Raw genomic sequence first — 18,871 nt, 5'->3', positions numbered from 1 at the left:
GAGTCAGTCCAGGAGGAATGGCAAAGCTGGGTCTGATGAAAATCATAAATGTTGTGTTGCCCCCGCCCCTCCCCCCGATGGCCCCAGTTTGACTCCCAGCGTGTTGGTCTGTCGCGCAGGCAGCTTTTGTGGCCGCAAGGCGCAATGATGTTAATGTTGTGTGAAAAAGCTCCAGAGAGGAAAAAAAAAAAAGGTAGGAAAGCCGAACATCATGCAGTGTTTTAATGTCATCAGAGAGTGTTTTGACTCACCCCAACAGACTGTGCACTAAAACGACGGGGAGGATGTGGACTCTGAATAAAGGAACCAAGAACCAACACAGTGCTAGTGATGGTCCATGAGTGTCCTGAAGCCTGGTGGCCACTTCAAAGCATTTGGTCTGATTTTCGCATTTGTTTTTTTATCTGTTAAGTTTGAAGCAGATTTGAAACCAAAGTGAAGTGAAAATGGAGGCTGCTGTCTGCTGCTGTTAAGGCTGGTTTGATGCGGATATGTGATGGTTGGGATCCTGATGTTGAAATGTATGTGTTGTGTAATATTTTGCCAAAATATTCAGTACCTTTGAATTTAATCAAGATTTGTATTTTTGGAAGAATGAAGCATTCCCACGATGCTGAACTACATCAAAAACAGGACTAATACAACATAAAAAAAAAAAAAAAAAACAATACCAGAATCAGTTTATGTTAAGTGTTCTCCACAGACAATCAGTGTAGAATTGATCACCTTGACTTCAGGTGGATGATGTGGCAATTCAGTATTAAAGGTGAACGTATTCAAATCAGCAAACCAAGGCAGCACTTGTTTTCAGCGACGTTTTGTTTTTGTTGTCGTTTTCAACATTAATACTTAATTTCTGGCAATTTGAAAAATTCCAAAAAGGTTTAAGAATGAGCAAAACGCTGTATACAGACATGTACGTGCACAAGCCATTTTGCTTTAAGTGGCACTGCACCCTAAAATGAAGAGAATAAAAACAGGAAAGTCAGCCAGGCAAGTGAAGACACAGCAGCTCATCAGTACAGTGTCATTAAAAATTACTGAAATGTACCCCAATAATTATAGGAAAAGGTTTTGAATCAAGCCTTGTTTTGCCGGGTTGTCCCTAATGAGCACTTAAACCGATGAATATTCACATTGGTTTGTCAATAAAAAAGCCATTATGAGCTAATAGAAGATGCTGCTATTGAACTATAACCATACTGTAGTGGTTCACATTGTATGGCCCTCTGTGGTGCAGTAAAGCTTGACTGTAGATTCAATATATTGTGAAAATTCCATTATTTTATTCCACTGCATTAGACATCGTATCCATTTTGCATGAGTTTCTTAATGTCAAACCACTTATTTTATCTGTATGTTGAGATTTTTTCACATACAGGGTTGTGTGTGTGTGTGTGTGTGTGTGTGTGTGTGTGTGTGTGTGTGTGTTTGTGTGTGTGTGTGTGTCTGTGTGTGTGTGTGTGTGTGTGTGTGTGTTTGTGTGTGTTTGTGTGTGTCATTTTGTACATTCTCCTGAGAGTAGATGGTTAGCCAGGAGTGTGGAGGGAGGGGGTGGGAGGGTGTCCGGAGGGAGCTGTTTGATTGATGTGTTTCTGGGGTAGAGGAAGGTAGGGCGGAGGGGGGGTAGTTTTGAGGATGAGGAGGGGATGGGAGCTTGATGGGACTCCGTGGCAGGAGGGAGGCAGGGCTCTTAAGTGGGGGGGGGGGGGCTTTAACAAGCCCTAGATTGTTAGTGACAGGCAGATACTTCAACACTTAAAGTAGAAGGTTTGATTTAATCACAGAGCTGTCATTTGTTATTTGTCTGGCTTGCTCCACCGAGGCCACGGCTGATCAACTGCCTGGTCCCAGGAGAGCCCTTTTTCCCCCTGTAATGTCTAAATCCCCTGCACAAATTACAGGCCTGCACCACCTCCCATCCCCACCCCTCCACTCCCCTCTCTGCTTCAATCCTGCCACGATAAGAGACGAAGGCCGGAATGGGGGTTCGCAAAGAGAGGTAGACAGGTTCGCAGGACGTGAGCAGGGGAAGGAGACAGGTAGTGGGAAAGAGAGAGGGAGATGGAATGGCCTGAGGGCCACTAAAGATCATTAATAGGACTGTCAGGGAGGTTGCCAGTTGGTTAGCGTCTCATAAATAAGAAATGAGCTCCTCCCTCCTCGCCCATTCTAGTTCATTAATAATGCCTGCTCTGGCTATTTTGTTGCATCGTACTTTGAAGGGAGGAGAGAGAGAGAGATGGAGCGTGAGGAACGGGAATTCAAGGAAACAGGGCCTCACTGCTCTGCTTTCTTTGGCAGTCCAATAGGACGGCCTTCCAATTTAGCAATGAGTCCCCAATACCACAGAACAGAGTCAATTAATCCCACAACCGGTGAGAACGATTGGTGACGAGAAGGGAGAGGATGACATGGATGTATCCAAAAGCCCCATCTACTCCGCCTAGCTTTGACTATGTTCTTTGCAGCCACTGCTTTTCTCAGTTTTTGGCTGGAAATATAAATTACACCAGTTCCAGCCCACTGTTCTCTTGAGATGTAGACAGAGGGGAAAAGAAATCACCAGATGGACAGATTAAAAGTGATAAGAGAGGGGGGTTTGGTTGTTAAAGAGAGAGAGGAAGCAGGTTCAGAGGGGTCCCCCTCCAGGTAAAAGCACTTCCTTTTAATTAGGGTGAAAGGATATGATTCTTTTATAAAGGCCACAGGCCTGGGCACTGTTGAGGCTGATAGTAGTCAATGCCGCTCATTAACCCTCCCTCCCGCTCTCCACTCTCGACATGACTCCATCTGAGAAGGCATAGATAAAAAGCTCAGCCAGGTCACAAATGACAGGGGGGCTTCTGGGTTTCTGCTCCATATTCCCACTAATACTCTCTTTTCTTTCCCCTTTTATCCATTTCTTATTTTGGTAACCAATGTCTTAAACCCTGGTCTGCTTGCCATGGATGATGGTCCATCTCTACCTTGGGGAACGGGTCCACTTCACAGGTTATGTTACATTTGGTAGCTGCCATTGATGGCACTATATGAGGCCAAAGCAAGGTGACATATTTGTTACAGATTGTGCTCGAAAGTGACCCCATCTTTTGCATGAGAGGCATTTGTATATTTTTCTTTCATCTTTTCTTTCATGCTTGTTATTTTGTACTTTTTTTTGCTCGTGAGTTGTGGGTGCTTCATTTTTGACCCCCCACCTCTTCTCCCTCAATGCAAAGAGTTGTGAGTTCTTGTGTTTTTAGACATCAAACACAGTCATGTGAGTGACGGGGCAAGCGAGAGAAAGCAAGACAGACAGAATAGCAGGAGGCCAGCAGCCAGAGAGCCATGATGTATGATTTTATTCATCCTCATCTCTCCTGTTCCTGATTAGGGGCCTTTAAACTGTGATCGATCGGCCCTCAGACCAGCCTCAAATCAAAGGCAGATACCGTATGTGCTGAGTGAGAGGGAAACACGTGGAGGCATTAGAAGCCTGTGGCTCTGAGGTGCACAGCAAGAGGTTGATTCACTTTGTGCAGGCCAGCTAGGAAACAGGACGGCGCGGAGTGGGTCGTGGGGTGATGAAAGCCCATGGCAGACACTAACACGCTAACGGTAGAAATGCATGTCTGTACTGCCCGTCAGTACATGCACAGCTACAGTCACAGATAAACCTGAGCTCCCTCAGCTCCTCCTGTCTGCTGTGTGTGTGTGGGTTGCCAGAGCAGTCGTTGGCAAGTGGGATTGCTGGCCTTAACAGTGCAGGTCATGCGTCCAAACAACAAGAAGGAGGCTCTATCTGACCGCCAAACCCAGATGCATAAACTCCCCATCCGTCAGTTCCCCACATTTTCCTTCACCTCATCCAGTCGTTCTGCATTTTCTCCAACACCTCCCCTCCTCACAGTCTCCATCCACTTGAGATGAGCCCCGGTCTTTAAGAGATGAACACACTGCAAACAATTTATGATGCCTTTCTAAGGAAGTCAGATCTTTTCTCCATACCTTGGGGACCTTTTTTCTCCCCCTCTCCCTTTTGCGGCGCTGCCAAAAGAACATTCTGATATGTAATCTCTGGCTGGAGGAATGGCAGACAGACAGACACATGTGCACAGTGCACATTTGTTTTCCTGCTCTTGACCTACGATCGACTGTAGAGCTGCAGAGAGAGAGAGAGCAAGAGAAAGGCTGCCTTACAACAGATGGTTCTCCTTAAGGAGCTGAGATGAAACTCTTTGTGTTACAAGTGCTCTTTGGTCTTTTTTGAGACTCCAATCGGTTCAGGCTCCTCTGCTGGGCTTCGTTCCAACGTGCTGAGGCCAAATGAGTGCATAGCCATGCATACACATACACACACTCTTGGGTATCTGATGAATGGTCTCACCTGTCTTCTCGCTTTGAGTTATTGAACAAACTGAGTTCCAGTCAAGGCTAGTAAATTAGCCTTGGAATTGTTCTGCAATCAGTCTCTTGTCATTTGACATTTTAGATTGCTGTATCAGGACTATGAATTTTCCTTAACAATTCAATGTCATTCATATTGCTGCAAGTAGTCCAAAATGCTTCGTTCTAACTGTGTGTAATAGGGCACATGTAAGGATATTTTATCCTATGCATCAAGGTTATCCAGTGTAATGCATGTAACCGTCTTTGCCATTTGAAAGCAGATATTTTCAAAGATTTAGAGATGGGCTAATGAGTAATTCAGCATTGTTATTAGGTGGCTCTAATGAATGATCACTGCACACGTCTCACCCAGCAGCTTGTTAAGACTGATATCTGGAGCCTTCCAACAGATTGATGTTGAATCAGAAAAGGAAATGGAGTGCGTCTAGCAGCCGAGGCCTGTCTCAGAAGGGGGGGAGAGAGAGAGAGAGGAGCGATTGCATCCCCAGCAGAGTGATGGCATCACTTCTAAAAAGCGCACACGCTCGTGACAAGTAAACTGAAATCATCATTGATGTTATTTATTTTCAAATGTTCCCCGCTTGACAGGCGACATCTTGTTCGGCACGCATCCCAAGGGAGGCCGCGGTGCTCAGCGCTTCTCGGCTCCATCACGCGCAGACAGCCGTTCGGTGCTGACACCAAAGCAGTGGGACTCACTAGAGACTTGCTCTGGAATTTGTCACAATCCTGCACCACATGAGGAAAACACAAATGCACTGAGCTCCTTGTTTACACACATCCAGATCTGTCGCAATGCTTGTCTCCCACCTCAGCATCTGCCACCACACTAGAAAACAAGAGATTGTTTGCCCAAAAAAAAAAAAGAAAGTCCGTTAAAGATTTGATTTTTTGTGCTAGATAAATGTCAACAAAAGTTTAATCTGTGGAAAGGGAGTGTGCTGCAAATGCCAAAGCACTGACTTCCTGTCTCTGTCTGATTTAGATATGACACATGGAATTCAAGAGTAAATTAATGTGTCTGTCAAAACAAAATATTAACATGTTTTCTAAAAGCCAAATCAAATCTTTTTAAATTGTTGTTATTGTAAGTTATTTTGCTTAATCAAACATTTATCCAAATGTTGACTAATGACCAGTGCTAATCACTGCATATTACGTTAAGCTCCATTTTGTTACCCTATTTTTCCAAAGATAGTGCAAGGTTTTGTTTGCCAGTTTTCCACTGTAATCCATCACAGACGTCATAGTAGCAGTTCCAACTACACAATTCCATGCTACTAACAACATAAGCCTGCGAGCCCTGCCTATCTCAGCACAGTCAGGCTCAGTGTCTGTGTGTATGTATGTGTGCTTGCACGTTTGTGTGTCTTTGGAAGCCTGGCCCATCCATTCATGTGTACATGGCCTCATTATCAGTCAGTAGCTGTTGGAGCTCAGGGGAGGCAGTGCAGATGAAGAAGCGAGCATGGCGGTGGGCAGGTAAACCAGCCATGAGCCAACACCAGAACCCAGATCCCCCCGGCACAGCTCTAGCTAAAGGAGTCCATTTGTCAAATGTGCCTCCACCGAGGCCCGCCAGGGAGTACATTACTGGCTGGGGCCCCTGCAGGGATCAGTCCTCTGACTCCCAGCCACACTCACTCACCAGGCTGGCCGCCCAAGGTGCTTCCTACAGTCAGCAGTGACCAGCCCCCAGCCTACACTCATTCGATTGGCTCATTAATAAAACAGCCCCCACCTGAGAGCAGGGGACATGCTCCAATGCTCTGGACATCGCTCTCTCCACCTAATGGGCCAGCCGGGAGAGGCCTTTGTCTGCACCCGGCTCCCTCACATCCTTCAACGTGTCAGACAAGACAATGCAAGGAAGGATGGAGGGCTTTGACTGTGTAAAGCCCAGATCATGTTGTATGTGAGCCCGGGCTGGAGCTCAGTATTCACCGTAGACCTCAATGTGTCTTCAGTCTGGGCGAGTTCCTAAGCTTTGCTCCATCAATTCCACTTAGCCTCACTTGGCCAAACTGCCTCAGTTGTGTCCTCTCTGAAAATGATTACGTACTGGCTTGCATGTGTCGCCACCATAAAACTATCTACGCATGTTGCAGTGAATCCTCCAACTCTTGTACCTCCTCCTGCTTTGTTTAGTCCAGACAGTATGAATTTGGCCAGCTTTTCCTCTTTCTCTCCCTCTTCCTGGTTTGCGTGTGGAGCTGCTAGAAGCTGCTCTGATTCACAGCTGGCCTCCTGGGGAAGAAACAAGACTTTTGTTTGTGTTGTTAAAGGACGTAAATCTAACAAGAGAGGTGGAGATCGAGCACTAAGGCTTATGGATCCCTCAGGGGTCTTGCTGAGCCCCTCACTAAATAAATCTGAATCGAAAATACATATGGAGCTGTAAACCATTGCATAAAGGAGCACTTGTTCTCCTCAAAGAGAGTATCAGATTTTCTGGCTCCACAGTCTGTCGACTAGATTCCACCCTCAGCACATTAACACGGGAAGACATGCGAGAGAGACACAGTTATTGTACACAAGGTTCATTGACTGAAAGGTTTTTGTGATGTATCAAACCAAAGCCTGGGAGAAGTAGCTTTGCTTTGACATTCATCTTTGAACCTCTGCATGAGGTGGTGGTCTACGTTTTCTGGAACTCAATAGCTAGCTCTCCCCTACAGCTCTAAAATGAAATCTCCAGGGGACCTAAACCTGGGGCTGTTTAGAGAGCAATTTAGTTACCGCTGTTACCATAGATATGTACTTCCTGTTTGGCGGGGAGAGAGAGACAGTAAGTGGAAAGTGCAAAATTGGTGCCATAATATCGCCGGACACAACTCACGGGGAGAGGTGGCTCTCCTCAATTATTAGCTTAAGGAAACAGTCTAGAGATTTATGAAAATCCCCAGGTGACTTAGAACAGCTCTAGTCACTTCCATATGTGACCTGGAGGGTGAGTGGTTGACAGGGCCCTTCCAGGCCGATTAGGCTCCAGAGCCCAAGCTGAGAGGCCTGCCTTGTTGGCAGCTGGGGGCCGGGGGAGCATAGCCTCTTGAGCTCAATTGGTAAAGATCACATATGTAGAGGCCCAATGAGGGCAGCCAGTTGCCGGGTCGCCACAGCCAGTGAGGCCCTCCTCTTTGACACTGGGTTTACTGTTACCCTCAGTCCCTTGAAGAGGAAATAACAGAGGCGCCAATTAAAGCTTTAAGACATTAAATAAAAACCCTCTGTTGTTGCCTTTAAAACAGGCCAGTTAATGCTTGTTTGTCTTTACGATGGAACCCCAGTCAGCTGCCATCGCTCTGCTTTCTATTAAAGAGGGATCGAGTGGTTTTGTGTCGAGTTTTTTCCCTGCCCCTTCTACAATCTTTCTCTTGCTTTCCAACTTGTGGCTTGATTGCTATATAAACAACCGTTTTTTATTGCTGAAATACATACTGTTAGAGGGCAGGAAGTCCAGATTTTGTAGACTTTGGAGGTAGTAAACAGCTTACCTCTGTGAACATCCGCAGTCTGTAATAAGTACACTGTCTGAGCTGTTTAAGTGATTTTGCCAATCAGAATGCATTTGCAAACCAAAAGGCTTTCCTGATAGATGTCTCATGATGAGCCATGAGACATCCTGATGTTTGAAGGTTTTGTTTAATGAATCAAGCCTTTTCAGAAATCCCAGAACTTTAAATGCCTTTGTCAAGTCAAACAGGCTTTTAGGCAGAGAATAGTAGAGGTTTAAGTTGAAGGAAAAAGTAGGTCCCAGCTGCCACTCTTAAATACTCCCACACAAAATCCAACCAAAGATTTTGTACTTTTAATGCAGTTATTGTGGTCCGATTTCTCTCTTTAGTCTTTCATCGTGATTTTAGTGATCTATTCTATAAAAAGAAAAAGATTATTTTTCTTTAGCTGCATAGTAAGATGGCTCTTGCATTTTCCCCTGTTGCTGTGTACGTCACTTCACTCTAATGCAGCGCAGCACGCATGCACTTAGTTTGGGGACTTCTGTGTTATTGAATTTAGATAACCTGCTAAGTCTTGCTGGACAGAGATGCATTATCGTCGACTGCCTATGTGTGAGGGAAAGGAAATAATAAGCTCAAATAAATTGCATTCATTTCATGTTTGAACACCAAGCACAGTGGAATTCTTTGAAAATGGTGGGCTTTATGCATCCACTCACTTTTCAGGGCATGAAATGAAGCTCAGGGAAGCAGGAAGTTATGATCGACGCCCCTGCAGCGAGTCTACAAAGGCGCAATGGAACAAAGGAACAAAAGACCAATATGAAACTGATGTCAAAGGCTCTCGGCTTCTGTCCCAGGAGCTGCATTGGTGTAATTAGCGAGGAAGGCCCTTGCCCTTGCGCCGCTCTTCTATCACCCCCCCATCCCTGCTGCGGTCTAGCATGAGGAGGTCCAGGGCAGCTCACTTGGGGTAATGGAAGGAGTGGTCGTTTGGGGTATGTCCCGAGGGAGGACAGGGTTAGAAGTCACAGCAGGCCTGTGGCCAGATGAATGAGGGAGCTGTGATGCAAAGAGGCTTTTCTGGCATCATGACTGAGCTCCCAGAGCTAAAGAGCCTAATCCATATTACATACACAAAGGCCCCACAGATTAGCTGAAATCTTCATCAAAATGAATTAAAACTTATCAATTGGGTATATGATTCTAGAGAGAAAATGGGCTTTTACCGAGAACTGCTGAGAAGACATTTCCCTCTAAGTTTCTTTATAGGTTAAGATATTCAGGTTGAGAACCTTCACCTCTGACGTGGAAGCCATTAGTTTGGAGGGTAAGGGTCTTCTGGCTTAGAATATCGGATTTAGGGTACTGACAGACCCAATTATGGCCTAAAATGGAAACCACCTGACTGGTGTTAATGTCTTAACTCATTTATGGAGACTTTTTTCCACACTGGCTGAGGTCTGATAACTGGCCTAGCAGTAGAATGTGTGGCACAGACCACATCTATTGTGCGTTATAGGGGCATTCATCATGAATTGTAATACATCCATAGTGCTTCATGACTACGTTCGTAAACACACATAGTGCTTTCTGATGCACTGTATTAACAGTCATGAAACATTACGTAAGTGACTTGACTAGTTATAAACTAGAAGTTGACTGATGGGGCTTATAACACACTATGACTACCTATACTCACCTCAGCAGTCAACTGTAGTAAAGACTCATAGTGTGCTCTAGTAGTCCATGTTGTATCATTAATTATCATTAAATGTGTTAAGTAAAGTGAAGTGCATATTGATGCATTTATAATAATACATACTTCATCATAAAGTTTCATTGTTGGTGGTGAGTCAAGTGTCATGTATTTTCATGAAAAAATTACAACATAACATAGATAAAATATTTAGCTTCTTTCGGGGGGTAGGAGGGCTCCATGGGGCGGTGGGCCACCCCCATCAAAGCAATAGTAAGAAAAACAGCGGTTTGATTCCAAAAGAAGACAGTTTTTTATTTCTTAATTCTCTACATTTTGGCATCTTACATAATAGTGACTTATGATGCAGCGTAGATTCTTTTAAATGCATCACACTTTAATTACCCCAACAATGAAACATTATGGTGGACCATGCAATGTTACAGATGCATCATAGATCTTGAATGCCTTATAATACGTTATGAATGCTCCCATAACGCACTATAGATGCAGTCTTCATAGAAACTCTTAGCAAATGGGTGGCTTGCTTTGTCTTGATGTACGAACTCAATGTTGAGTAATAATATGGCCCTAGGCATGGCCTCATTTGGACTGTACTTTATATAATAATGAGATGTGATTGAATAAAGGCAATTTACTGTTGATGTGCTGTAAACGGTTGAAATCTAATTTCAGTAATTTACTTCGTCTCTTCATCATTAATTTGTCATTAGCTGGATGTTATTCCAGAGTACTCCTCATGCTTCCAGTACAAAAGGGGGTATTCTTCAGTGAAATGCCAAACAGGAGTACAACAAGGGTAGCGTATTATGAGTGGCGTGATGGAAAGAGGGATTCATAAGCTTGATTTGTCAGTTGATTCAAGTGAAAAGAGTTCATGTGTGCGGTATCAAACACTCAATACTGCAGCCTAATCCCTTTGAAGTTGTCACATTGGTTCCATCTTCGGCCCTCGGTTTGGCGGTGTTGGTGTCCAAAGTTCACCTGACTGCAATTAGTTGACTGGTGGTTTGTTTACCTCAAGTTTTCCAAGTGGACTGGTGGTTTGAGCAGCTATGAAGTTTGCCACCAGTTCAGTGAGGAGATCAGTGTAAACAGCTGGCGTCTTAGTCCATAATTCAATTTGAAATCTACCGTCGGAATTTTTATTTTGGATGATAATGTGATATTCCTAATTTAATTTAAACTCATTTACTTACTGTTGACTTGTATTTTGTGAGGGGGACTTTTTTGACGATTTTCCTATTTGATGGAGGCCTGTTTCCTGGCCTGACTTGAGTTAATATTAGATTACTCAGCTTCTCTTTGTGTCGTCTATGCCACATTCAGAAACTAGACAGCATCATGGATTCTATCATGAGAAAGTCATTGAAGCAGCATTATTGGGCAACAGTCCATACACGCTATAATAAGTTGAAAACAACATTTTGTAATCACTTTGTAAGACTCGCTAACTTTATCAACCGTCCTTGTCTTTGAGCTTCTTTATTAGAAACACTCCTCTCGAAGTCTGAAAATGGGCCAAGGTCACAGCTATCCGGAAAAGCTGCAGCATATCCTTTTTTTGAGGAAGGAATAGGCCGTACACAAAGAATGAAGAGCACAATGTTCCTGTTCTATATCCCCTATGAGAGAAAACGGTGAATCAATAAAACTGCACGGGGCGTAGTTAATCTACCCACCACCATCTTAGCTTCTATTTTGAGCATGAGGGAAGCCGGCAGCCATTTTGTTTTCCTGTTTTCCTGAATGGCTCCTGTGAAAAGCAGCCGCCTGTGCATGAAGTTAATTAAGCCATAGTTTTAGAGCCATAATTGATTAAATCATAGAGTCAAAATAGAAATTGCGGGGCCCCAGCAGCTGTGTCTTACTGAATTAAAACCAGTGGCATCCTCTGCTGGTGAAAGGATATGTTAATAAGGCCTTGAATGCAATCAGATTTTGTTGTTTTTGTCCTTTTTTAAGCCTGCATGCTTTTTTTTTCCCTTAACACTTTTCCTCAAGGGGTCTTATTATACACTTCTGTAACACTAGAGAGTTAGTGTGCAACGCAGTGGGAAGCCAAAAGACCCTCCCCCAGCTCCCTTAAATCTGTCAAAGCATCTGCCTCATCCACCCTGGCAAATCCTTTGACGTGTGGGGCTAGAGAGCAGGCCTTGTATCATTCATGAATACTGGTGGATTTCCATATCTGACACTACGCTGACTTACTGCTGGGAGCACTTGTGCCCACATTCAATCCTCCACCGAGAAATGTGGCAACATATGGTGACCATGGAGATGTTGCATGTGCACAACTGTGCACACCTCCAGCATGGACCATGAACAGGCATGCACACACACTTTCAATTCCTTTTTTTCTTTTTTTCTTTTTTTGCACATGGGGACATTCACAGAGATGCGCACGCCCAATCGCAATCTGAAACTGGAATTCGCAGGATATATATACAGGAATTTATACTGTATGTGCTGTGTGCCCTGTGTGGTTTCCATCATCTCTCTTATTCACACTCCGTCTTACTCCCACTCTCTGCTCTTTTCCCTGGCTGACCCTATCTCTGCAGTACTATCGTACAGGGAGGTAATGATGAGAAATGGAGTTATAATGCCAGTTGTTAAACCTCAGGCCGCACAACAAATGTGCTTCAGAGACCCTGCATTTGTCTCTGAATGGATTAGGTCTTTGCTCTGGTAACCCCATATTTAATCTCACTCCAGTCTCTGCCGGCAACTCTGTGTTTCTCATGGTAACAAATATTCTGTCATTTTCTCCTCCTTAACGCTTGTTGCACCTGAACTACTGCAGTTTTTGTTTGCTCTTGATTATCTGTTGTTTTCTAATACAAGAGGAATGGAGAGTCAAATACTTATCTTTGAGAGTGTCCGTTATCTGTGCCACTTGGCCGTGAATGTCAGACGTGCATTAAAAACAGCTTGGCTGGCCGTGTATGTTGTTTTTAGCCAGCACCTGGACGCCATCGCTCTCCTTGCTCTGCCTTATCACTTTTTAGGAGTTCTCGTTGGCTCACACATTATCCGTTTTTCCCCAACAGCTCAGTGTCTACTTGCTAGTCATTTTCTGCATGTTTGCCATGTGGTCAAGAGCTTGTTCATATTCCATGGCGGGTGGTCAGACATTGTGGTCAGTTGTTCTTTTCAAAAACAATTTGCAAAGCTGTGATTCATGCCTTTTCTGTGGTTACTATTATGATATCAGATTCACTTACAGTGTTGCCTTCAAACTTTTAGAATTTTATTTGACAGCAACAACCTTTGACCATCTGATCAGGTGGTAATGGTGGTTCCCTTCAAAGTGCCACAGATTATATGGTTATTATTCTCAGAGAGCAAGAGAAGTCATAGAATGTTAATAAAGTCGTAGCAGTCTGTATTAAATTATCAATGTGCGTGAAAAATTCATCCCCAAACGTCTTTCATACTTTCTGAGTCGGAGCACAATTCACTTTTATCTTGTTAAAGGAGTGGAAACTTTATTACAAGGGAAAATAACACTTCTTGTTTGTCATTTTCCATTCCTCATCCCAAGCAGTGGTTTAGATGTGTTACGACTCTGGTGACTGTGAACACTTCTGGTGTTCACACATGATTTGGTGAGGTTTGGTTGTCCTGCATGTGGGCTCTGTAACTCTGGAGCAAATGACATGGCTGTCCTCTCAAAATGCAACGCTGCAGTGAAGCATATCAGAGGCTGTTACTGCAGGCACCCTGCTAAGTGCCCATAAATTACTTGCTAATCTCACTTCTCCAATTTCCATCTTTTTTTTTCTTCTTGTAAATTATACCCTGGTGGAGACAAATCAGCAACAAGACCACACAAGGCTGCGCCTTCTGTTTTCATGTTTTCTAGACAAGAGCAGCAAAATGTAGTTTTTGCTTCTGTCAATCTTCCAAACGGCTCAGGAGGATGGAAAATGAAAGCTGTGGGTCCATAAACAATCATGTATCAAATGCAGGATCTAGTTTGCACATTTTCTCCTGCCAGCACTGTGAAGAAGATAAAGAATGTCAAGGTGACATGTGCGTGCTTTTGGAGGGAGAATAAAGACAGCAGTGTCCTTGCTGATTCTATCAGTGGGAGCCATTCTTTACCTTGTTCATTGAAAGAGGAGGGAGTGGGGGGAGGAAGGCCATAAGAGGGTGGGGGTTTAGGAGAATAAAAGCCAGAGAGAGCATAACATCCCTCCTAGAAATGCTAGTCTAACGCAACACTGTTATCAGCTCCCAACTGCTTTTCCTCCCTGATCGATTTGTGGTGTTGGGCAATGCAAATGGCTGCAGCTAGCCCTGGGTATTCTACCATCAATGGAGAGTAATTATCTTTGGCAACAACCAATATTGGATTGTTAAGCCTCGGGATAAGGTAGCCGGCAGAGCCTTCAAACAGTCACTCACCTCTGTGGGCTTGAAGGCTGATGGATGGATCAGCTGGGACTATCTGCTTGAGGGGCTCCCGAGGCAAACTAGCAGAGTTACCAGCTCTCATCTCTCTCTGCCCTAGCAGCGCAGCCCTTTGAATCCCAGAGAAAATTCATTTTTAATGTGCCTGGCGGAGGGCGCTTTTTGTTCTACATCGCCTCGATCAATCAGGACGACTTTTCATGTCGAACAGCAACCTCCAGAAACATTTGCCACGAGGGCTTGATGAGCACAACTTTGGAGATGCTTAAAAAGGAGCTGCCTGACAAGCCTTATATATGCAATAGAGTCAGAAATGTGATTTCAAAGTGTTTCAGACTGCATATAAGTGAAAATCTATTTGTTCCTACGTGTAGTCCTGTAGAGTTTCTGTGCCTTTCAGTCACTTGTACATCACTAGAGCTCCTCTATTACTGTAAAGTCCTTTACTTTTATTTGGGTCTCCTGAGAGTCATTCAAAGTGTCTGACATCCTCTGGCCTCTGTTCTCAGTAGCACTACTTGTATTCTGGAGTACGCCCGTGCTCCAAATGGATGACCTAGAAATGTTGTCCGTATTGAAAGATGGGAGTCATTGAATAAGGTGCTCATTCTCACATAGTTGGTCTATGCTACTCGAGCCCCCGTAATGAATAAATCATGGATTCTGCAAGGCACTCTCCAGAAAGAAATTACAATGTACAGCTGCAGAAATAAAATGGAATAAAACATGACTGTGTTCCATTTTGGTGGTGACAGCCTATGTTGTGCCTCTCCACCATCATTACTAGTAATGGTGAGGATTCAAAGTAGACATAGCTGTGATTAAAACTTACAGTGTAGTTTTCTATCTCTAGTTAGAGGAAGTGTCCAGTGCTGCTGTGCAATAGAACAATAAAAACTAGAAATTATTGTATAGGCCAGATCAGCTGAGCCTTTAAATGCTGTATCATATGAGGCGTCCCTTCAAGAAATAAACACAGATGCTGTTGATGAAATATAGATTAGTTACATTAGAAGCATACACTAAATCCCCTCTCCCTCGAATTCTGAAATCAGACACTGAGCTAATTTGTGGTTTATCTGCCAGTGTCTTCGGGCTGTGATATCTTTCGCCTCTTGATAAAGTCTCAGTTTCATAAACAGGGTGATGGACTGTTCGCAGCAGAATACCATCCTCCAAGAAATATTTGGCGAATACCTTCATGTTAAATTTGCTCATTGCGGTCGATGTTAACACTTCCTGTCAACATCCGATCTGGAATCAACATATTTGTGCCTACACTCCTGGCTTCTGTCTTTACACAACAGCTTTTACTGTACACGCACCTATTTTAGGAAGCTGTTGAGGAGGGGGGTATTGTATGCCAGATGCTATTTCCACAAGGCAGATATTTGGACCAGGCCTCTTGATCCACTCAGTCAGCGCTGGCTTACCTGAGATTAACTGTTCTCCTAGCCGAGGCTGGCGGCCCACTGCTGAATGGATGTGAAGCCGAAAAGCTGGCTGTTAAAGTGCTGAAGGACAGAAAATACACCCAACCTTTCTCCCAGAGGTGATGTAGTGGTTAGCCCCCTACTTTACCTTGGGAGCTATATGTGGCCTTGCTAGCTTAAGACTCCTTAAGAATCCTACTAGAGCTTCTCTCATGTGTCCATCTCAACTGTCTTAAAAATACAGAAAGAACACAAGAGGAAAGTGATTTTTGGGAATGGTCTTCTTGTGGTTGTTCTCAATGAGACGTCGCAAGCTGCGTGAACGTTGTCTTGCAACATACATGACGTATATTCGAAGCATAAAAATGACCACAGCACATCATGACATTTCATGAATGTTGCAACACTAAGCAAAACCCCAGTGGATCGTAGATGTTTTTCTCATTGCTTTGTTGTTAACAGGACATGACCGGAAAATAAGACACTTTTGGAGCCATTAAAAGGCATATTTTCTCCTTTGATAACTAGAAAAGTGCTGTTGAAGTTTTCTTTTGAAAGAAAAGACTGCATACTGTCCTTACAGAGCAGCTACAGTGCAGCAAACTACATTGTTTGTTCCAGTTTTTCTCTGTCAGGATGGAAGAGCGATGGGGAGCGCAGATACAATATGACTCTTCAGGGCGACAATGGCTTTGTGGCTCAAACATTTATTGTCTCCTTTCCTCGCTTCTATGAGGCCAGTTTCCCAGGATGCCCTGCTGGTCCAACATCTGCTTTTCTGTTCCATACGTCGTCCTGGAATGTGTCCCAGGGTTTAGCGTCATGTATGTTCTCCCTCTTTTCAGCTGCTTTGGGTAAGTTGTTATTTTCGAGGACAAACAAAATCACAGTCAGTTGTTCGATTGACCAAAGTCCAATTTAGTGGCGTCCAACTTTTCCCTGTCTAATTCCAAATGCTCGTGGGCCTTTTACTCTGACCTGTGTGTGGGTTGGTGGGTCGATGTGTTTGTATGTGTATGTGCCCTATGTTTTTAAGGGAAGTCTGAAGGCTTGGGGATGACCCTTAATCACAGTCAGCTGGGAAATAATTACAAGTCTTGCATTCCTGACACAAACCCGCAGAGTAGGCCATAACTCTTATTGTTGTTGCATGCGAGACAGTGCCTAACCTCCAGGCAAAAATGTGAAAATGCCCAGTTTGGGGTGGGTATCATAGAGCACTGTTTACCCATCCAAAATACTGTTTTTATCATTCTTTATAGAAAGGATTTGTTTCACATAACAGAGCTACCATTCTCTCAGGGGTATCTGTGGAGTATAACACAGCATGGCAGAAAGTAAACACCAATCTTCCCATTGTCTCCAGAAAACTCCACAGGGAGGTGGAGTTGTAAAGGAGCCCCTTACTCTGCCTTGGCATTGTGCAAGCATAAGCCTCTTTCAACCTGACTTCAATCATGGCTAAGTTAAGCAGGTCATAAGAGTGAACAGGATAACCACAGGGCTAACTTTGTAGGAGACGTCAAAGCTCCATCCTCCTCCTCTTTAGCCTCCAAGAGTTCTCCTCTAAAGTACATTTTAAGAATAACATCTTCACTGTGGAGAAGGAGCAGATGGATTGCCTTGCTTGGTCAGGACTGATGCCAATCCATACTCCCCAGGCTACTGAGAGTTTTAGGGAGTCCTTGCAGACTGTAGGGGTCAATAGGGGGATTTCAGATTTTTTAGATTCTTTTTGCCCACTTAACATCTCTGCATGCACGGTTGAAGCATGTGCACTTGGTTAGCATCTTCACAAATTAAAATCTAAAGATTGAACAAAAAAAATGCTCCAAATAATCTATTCTTCTTTTCCTTTGAAAGATCCTGAGTGTGATACAGGAGATTTAATCCCACTGTGTGACGTATTCCTCATTTGGCCATCAACGTGAAATGGTCTATCGCACAATACATTTCTGAGAGGTTTAATGAAACTACCTCAGTCAGGCAATTGAAGAACATTTCCAGCTCTATTATTGAATATACCGTACCGCACCACACATACACTGTACTGAAACATGCAGTGTAAAAATAGCCTATTTTTACATGCTGAGGAGATGTATAATCTGTGTAAAAGGGGATGCATGAAGAATCAGTTCTCCTGCAAATGCAGTTCAGCCTGCCGAAAAATAGAACAGACTAAAACGCTCAAAGAGTACAAAGGGGTAGAAATAGATGAAAAAAAAAAAAAAAAAAAGAAAAAATCCTGGGTCCATTATCGGGAATAGTGTTAACAAATCAGATCAAGCCCTCGTACATTGATTGCTCTGGTCTAGTCCTGTCCTCATTTTCAACAGCTGCTGCCACACACACACTCTCTCTCTCTCTCTCACACACACACACACACACACACCCTGGCTGACGCGCAGCGCAGCCCAGTCTCTCTCTCTGTTGCGCACGGAGAGCAGGTCGGACAGGAGCGGAGCGCACTGCGTTTTTTCGGACTTCCCGTCGTGCTCAAAGCGCCGGGATCTTGTGGATAATCGTTAAATGATCTCTCTAATGAACGACAAAGCATCCGCACGGCTCTTGGATATGTATTTCGTCGCGTTTTCTGCTTGAGATCGACAAATACTTTGGGGAATCTATTGTGGACGATCTGTCATCGGCGCTTTCACTATCCGACTTGGAATCCTATGAGCGGCTCTGGCTTGACAAAGATCCAGTGTGTTCTCCGAAGGATCCCGAATTATTGCCGGCAGAACTTTAATGAAGTAAGAGAAACTGAATTTTCCTGCTATTTCCTCAAGGTCTCGCTGCTTTTTCTTTCGAGAGACGGAGGGAAATCGCCTTAGTGAAGATTTATTGTTCCGGCAGGTTATTGTGTTGAGAGTTTTCTCATCGTGTAACCTTTGAACAATCTTTTTTTTTTGTTCCAAAAAACAATTGGATTTAACCCCAACAAGGCTCGCTTAAATATCTTTATGAATGCGTGTTCCAGTGTGGTGGATTTGGATATCCTCCGCGACCGATCTCAGCGCATTTGGACTCGGTAAGGTTTCACGAAATTCCACCAATGCTTTTGTTGCTTTAAAGGCTTTTTCAGGTGTAATATTAGCCTACGACGATTAAAAAACCACGCGAAAGGGAATCGTTGCCACAAGATGTTCATTGTTGTTCGGATTTTTCTCTTTAGCTCGTCCCCGCCGGTGGCAAGCGCATTTTCCTTTCCAGCGAGGCGCCCCGCACGTACTGTCGGCTACGCGACGATGTAGCGGAGGCTTGAATAACATCCAAACTTACTTTACCCATTTTTAATTTCAAAATAGCTTCAAGTCACATTTGCAAGCTTTGCCATAATTGTATGTGGACTTCCCATCACGCTGATCGTAGAAACGGATGAAGTTAACGTAAAGACTGGCGGGTGTTTTGGAAAAAAGAACAGATAATCGCTGAAATTATTATCAACA

General features: G+C 43.9%; 1 protein-coding gene across 10 annotated transcripts in view; it reads left to right on the top strand.

Moving 5' to 3' along the window:
- fbrsl1 (fibrosin-like 1) overlaps positions 1-18,871 on the top strand; it is a 268,866-nt gene that overhangs the window by 195,126 nt on the left and 54,869 nt on the right. The window contains exon 1 of one of the 10 annotated variants that reach the window (XM_076730326.1): positions 17,840-18,175. The exons of the other annotated variants lie outside the window; for them this stretch is intronic. Coding sequence (XP_076586441.1) covers positions 18,098-18,175 — 78 coding nt within the window. The 5' untranslated portion in view covers positions 17,840-18,097. Of the gene's footprint in view, positions 1-17,839; positions 18,176-18,871 lie in introns of those variants that run through there. 10 annotated transcript variants of the gene reach the window in all.

The sequence above is a fragment of the Chaetodon auriga genome, chromosome 5 (assembly GCF_051107435.1).
Source record: "Chaetodon auriga isolate fChaAug3 chromosome 5, fChaAug3.hap1, whole genome shotgun sequence".
Taxonomy (NCBI): Eukaryota; Metazoa; Chordata; class Actinopteri; order Chaetodontiformes; family Chaetodontidae; genus Chaetodon; species Chaetodon auriga.
This window is presented reverse-complemented; position numbering and strand designations above follow the sequence as displayed.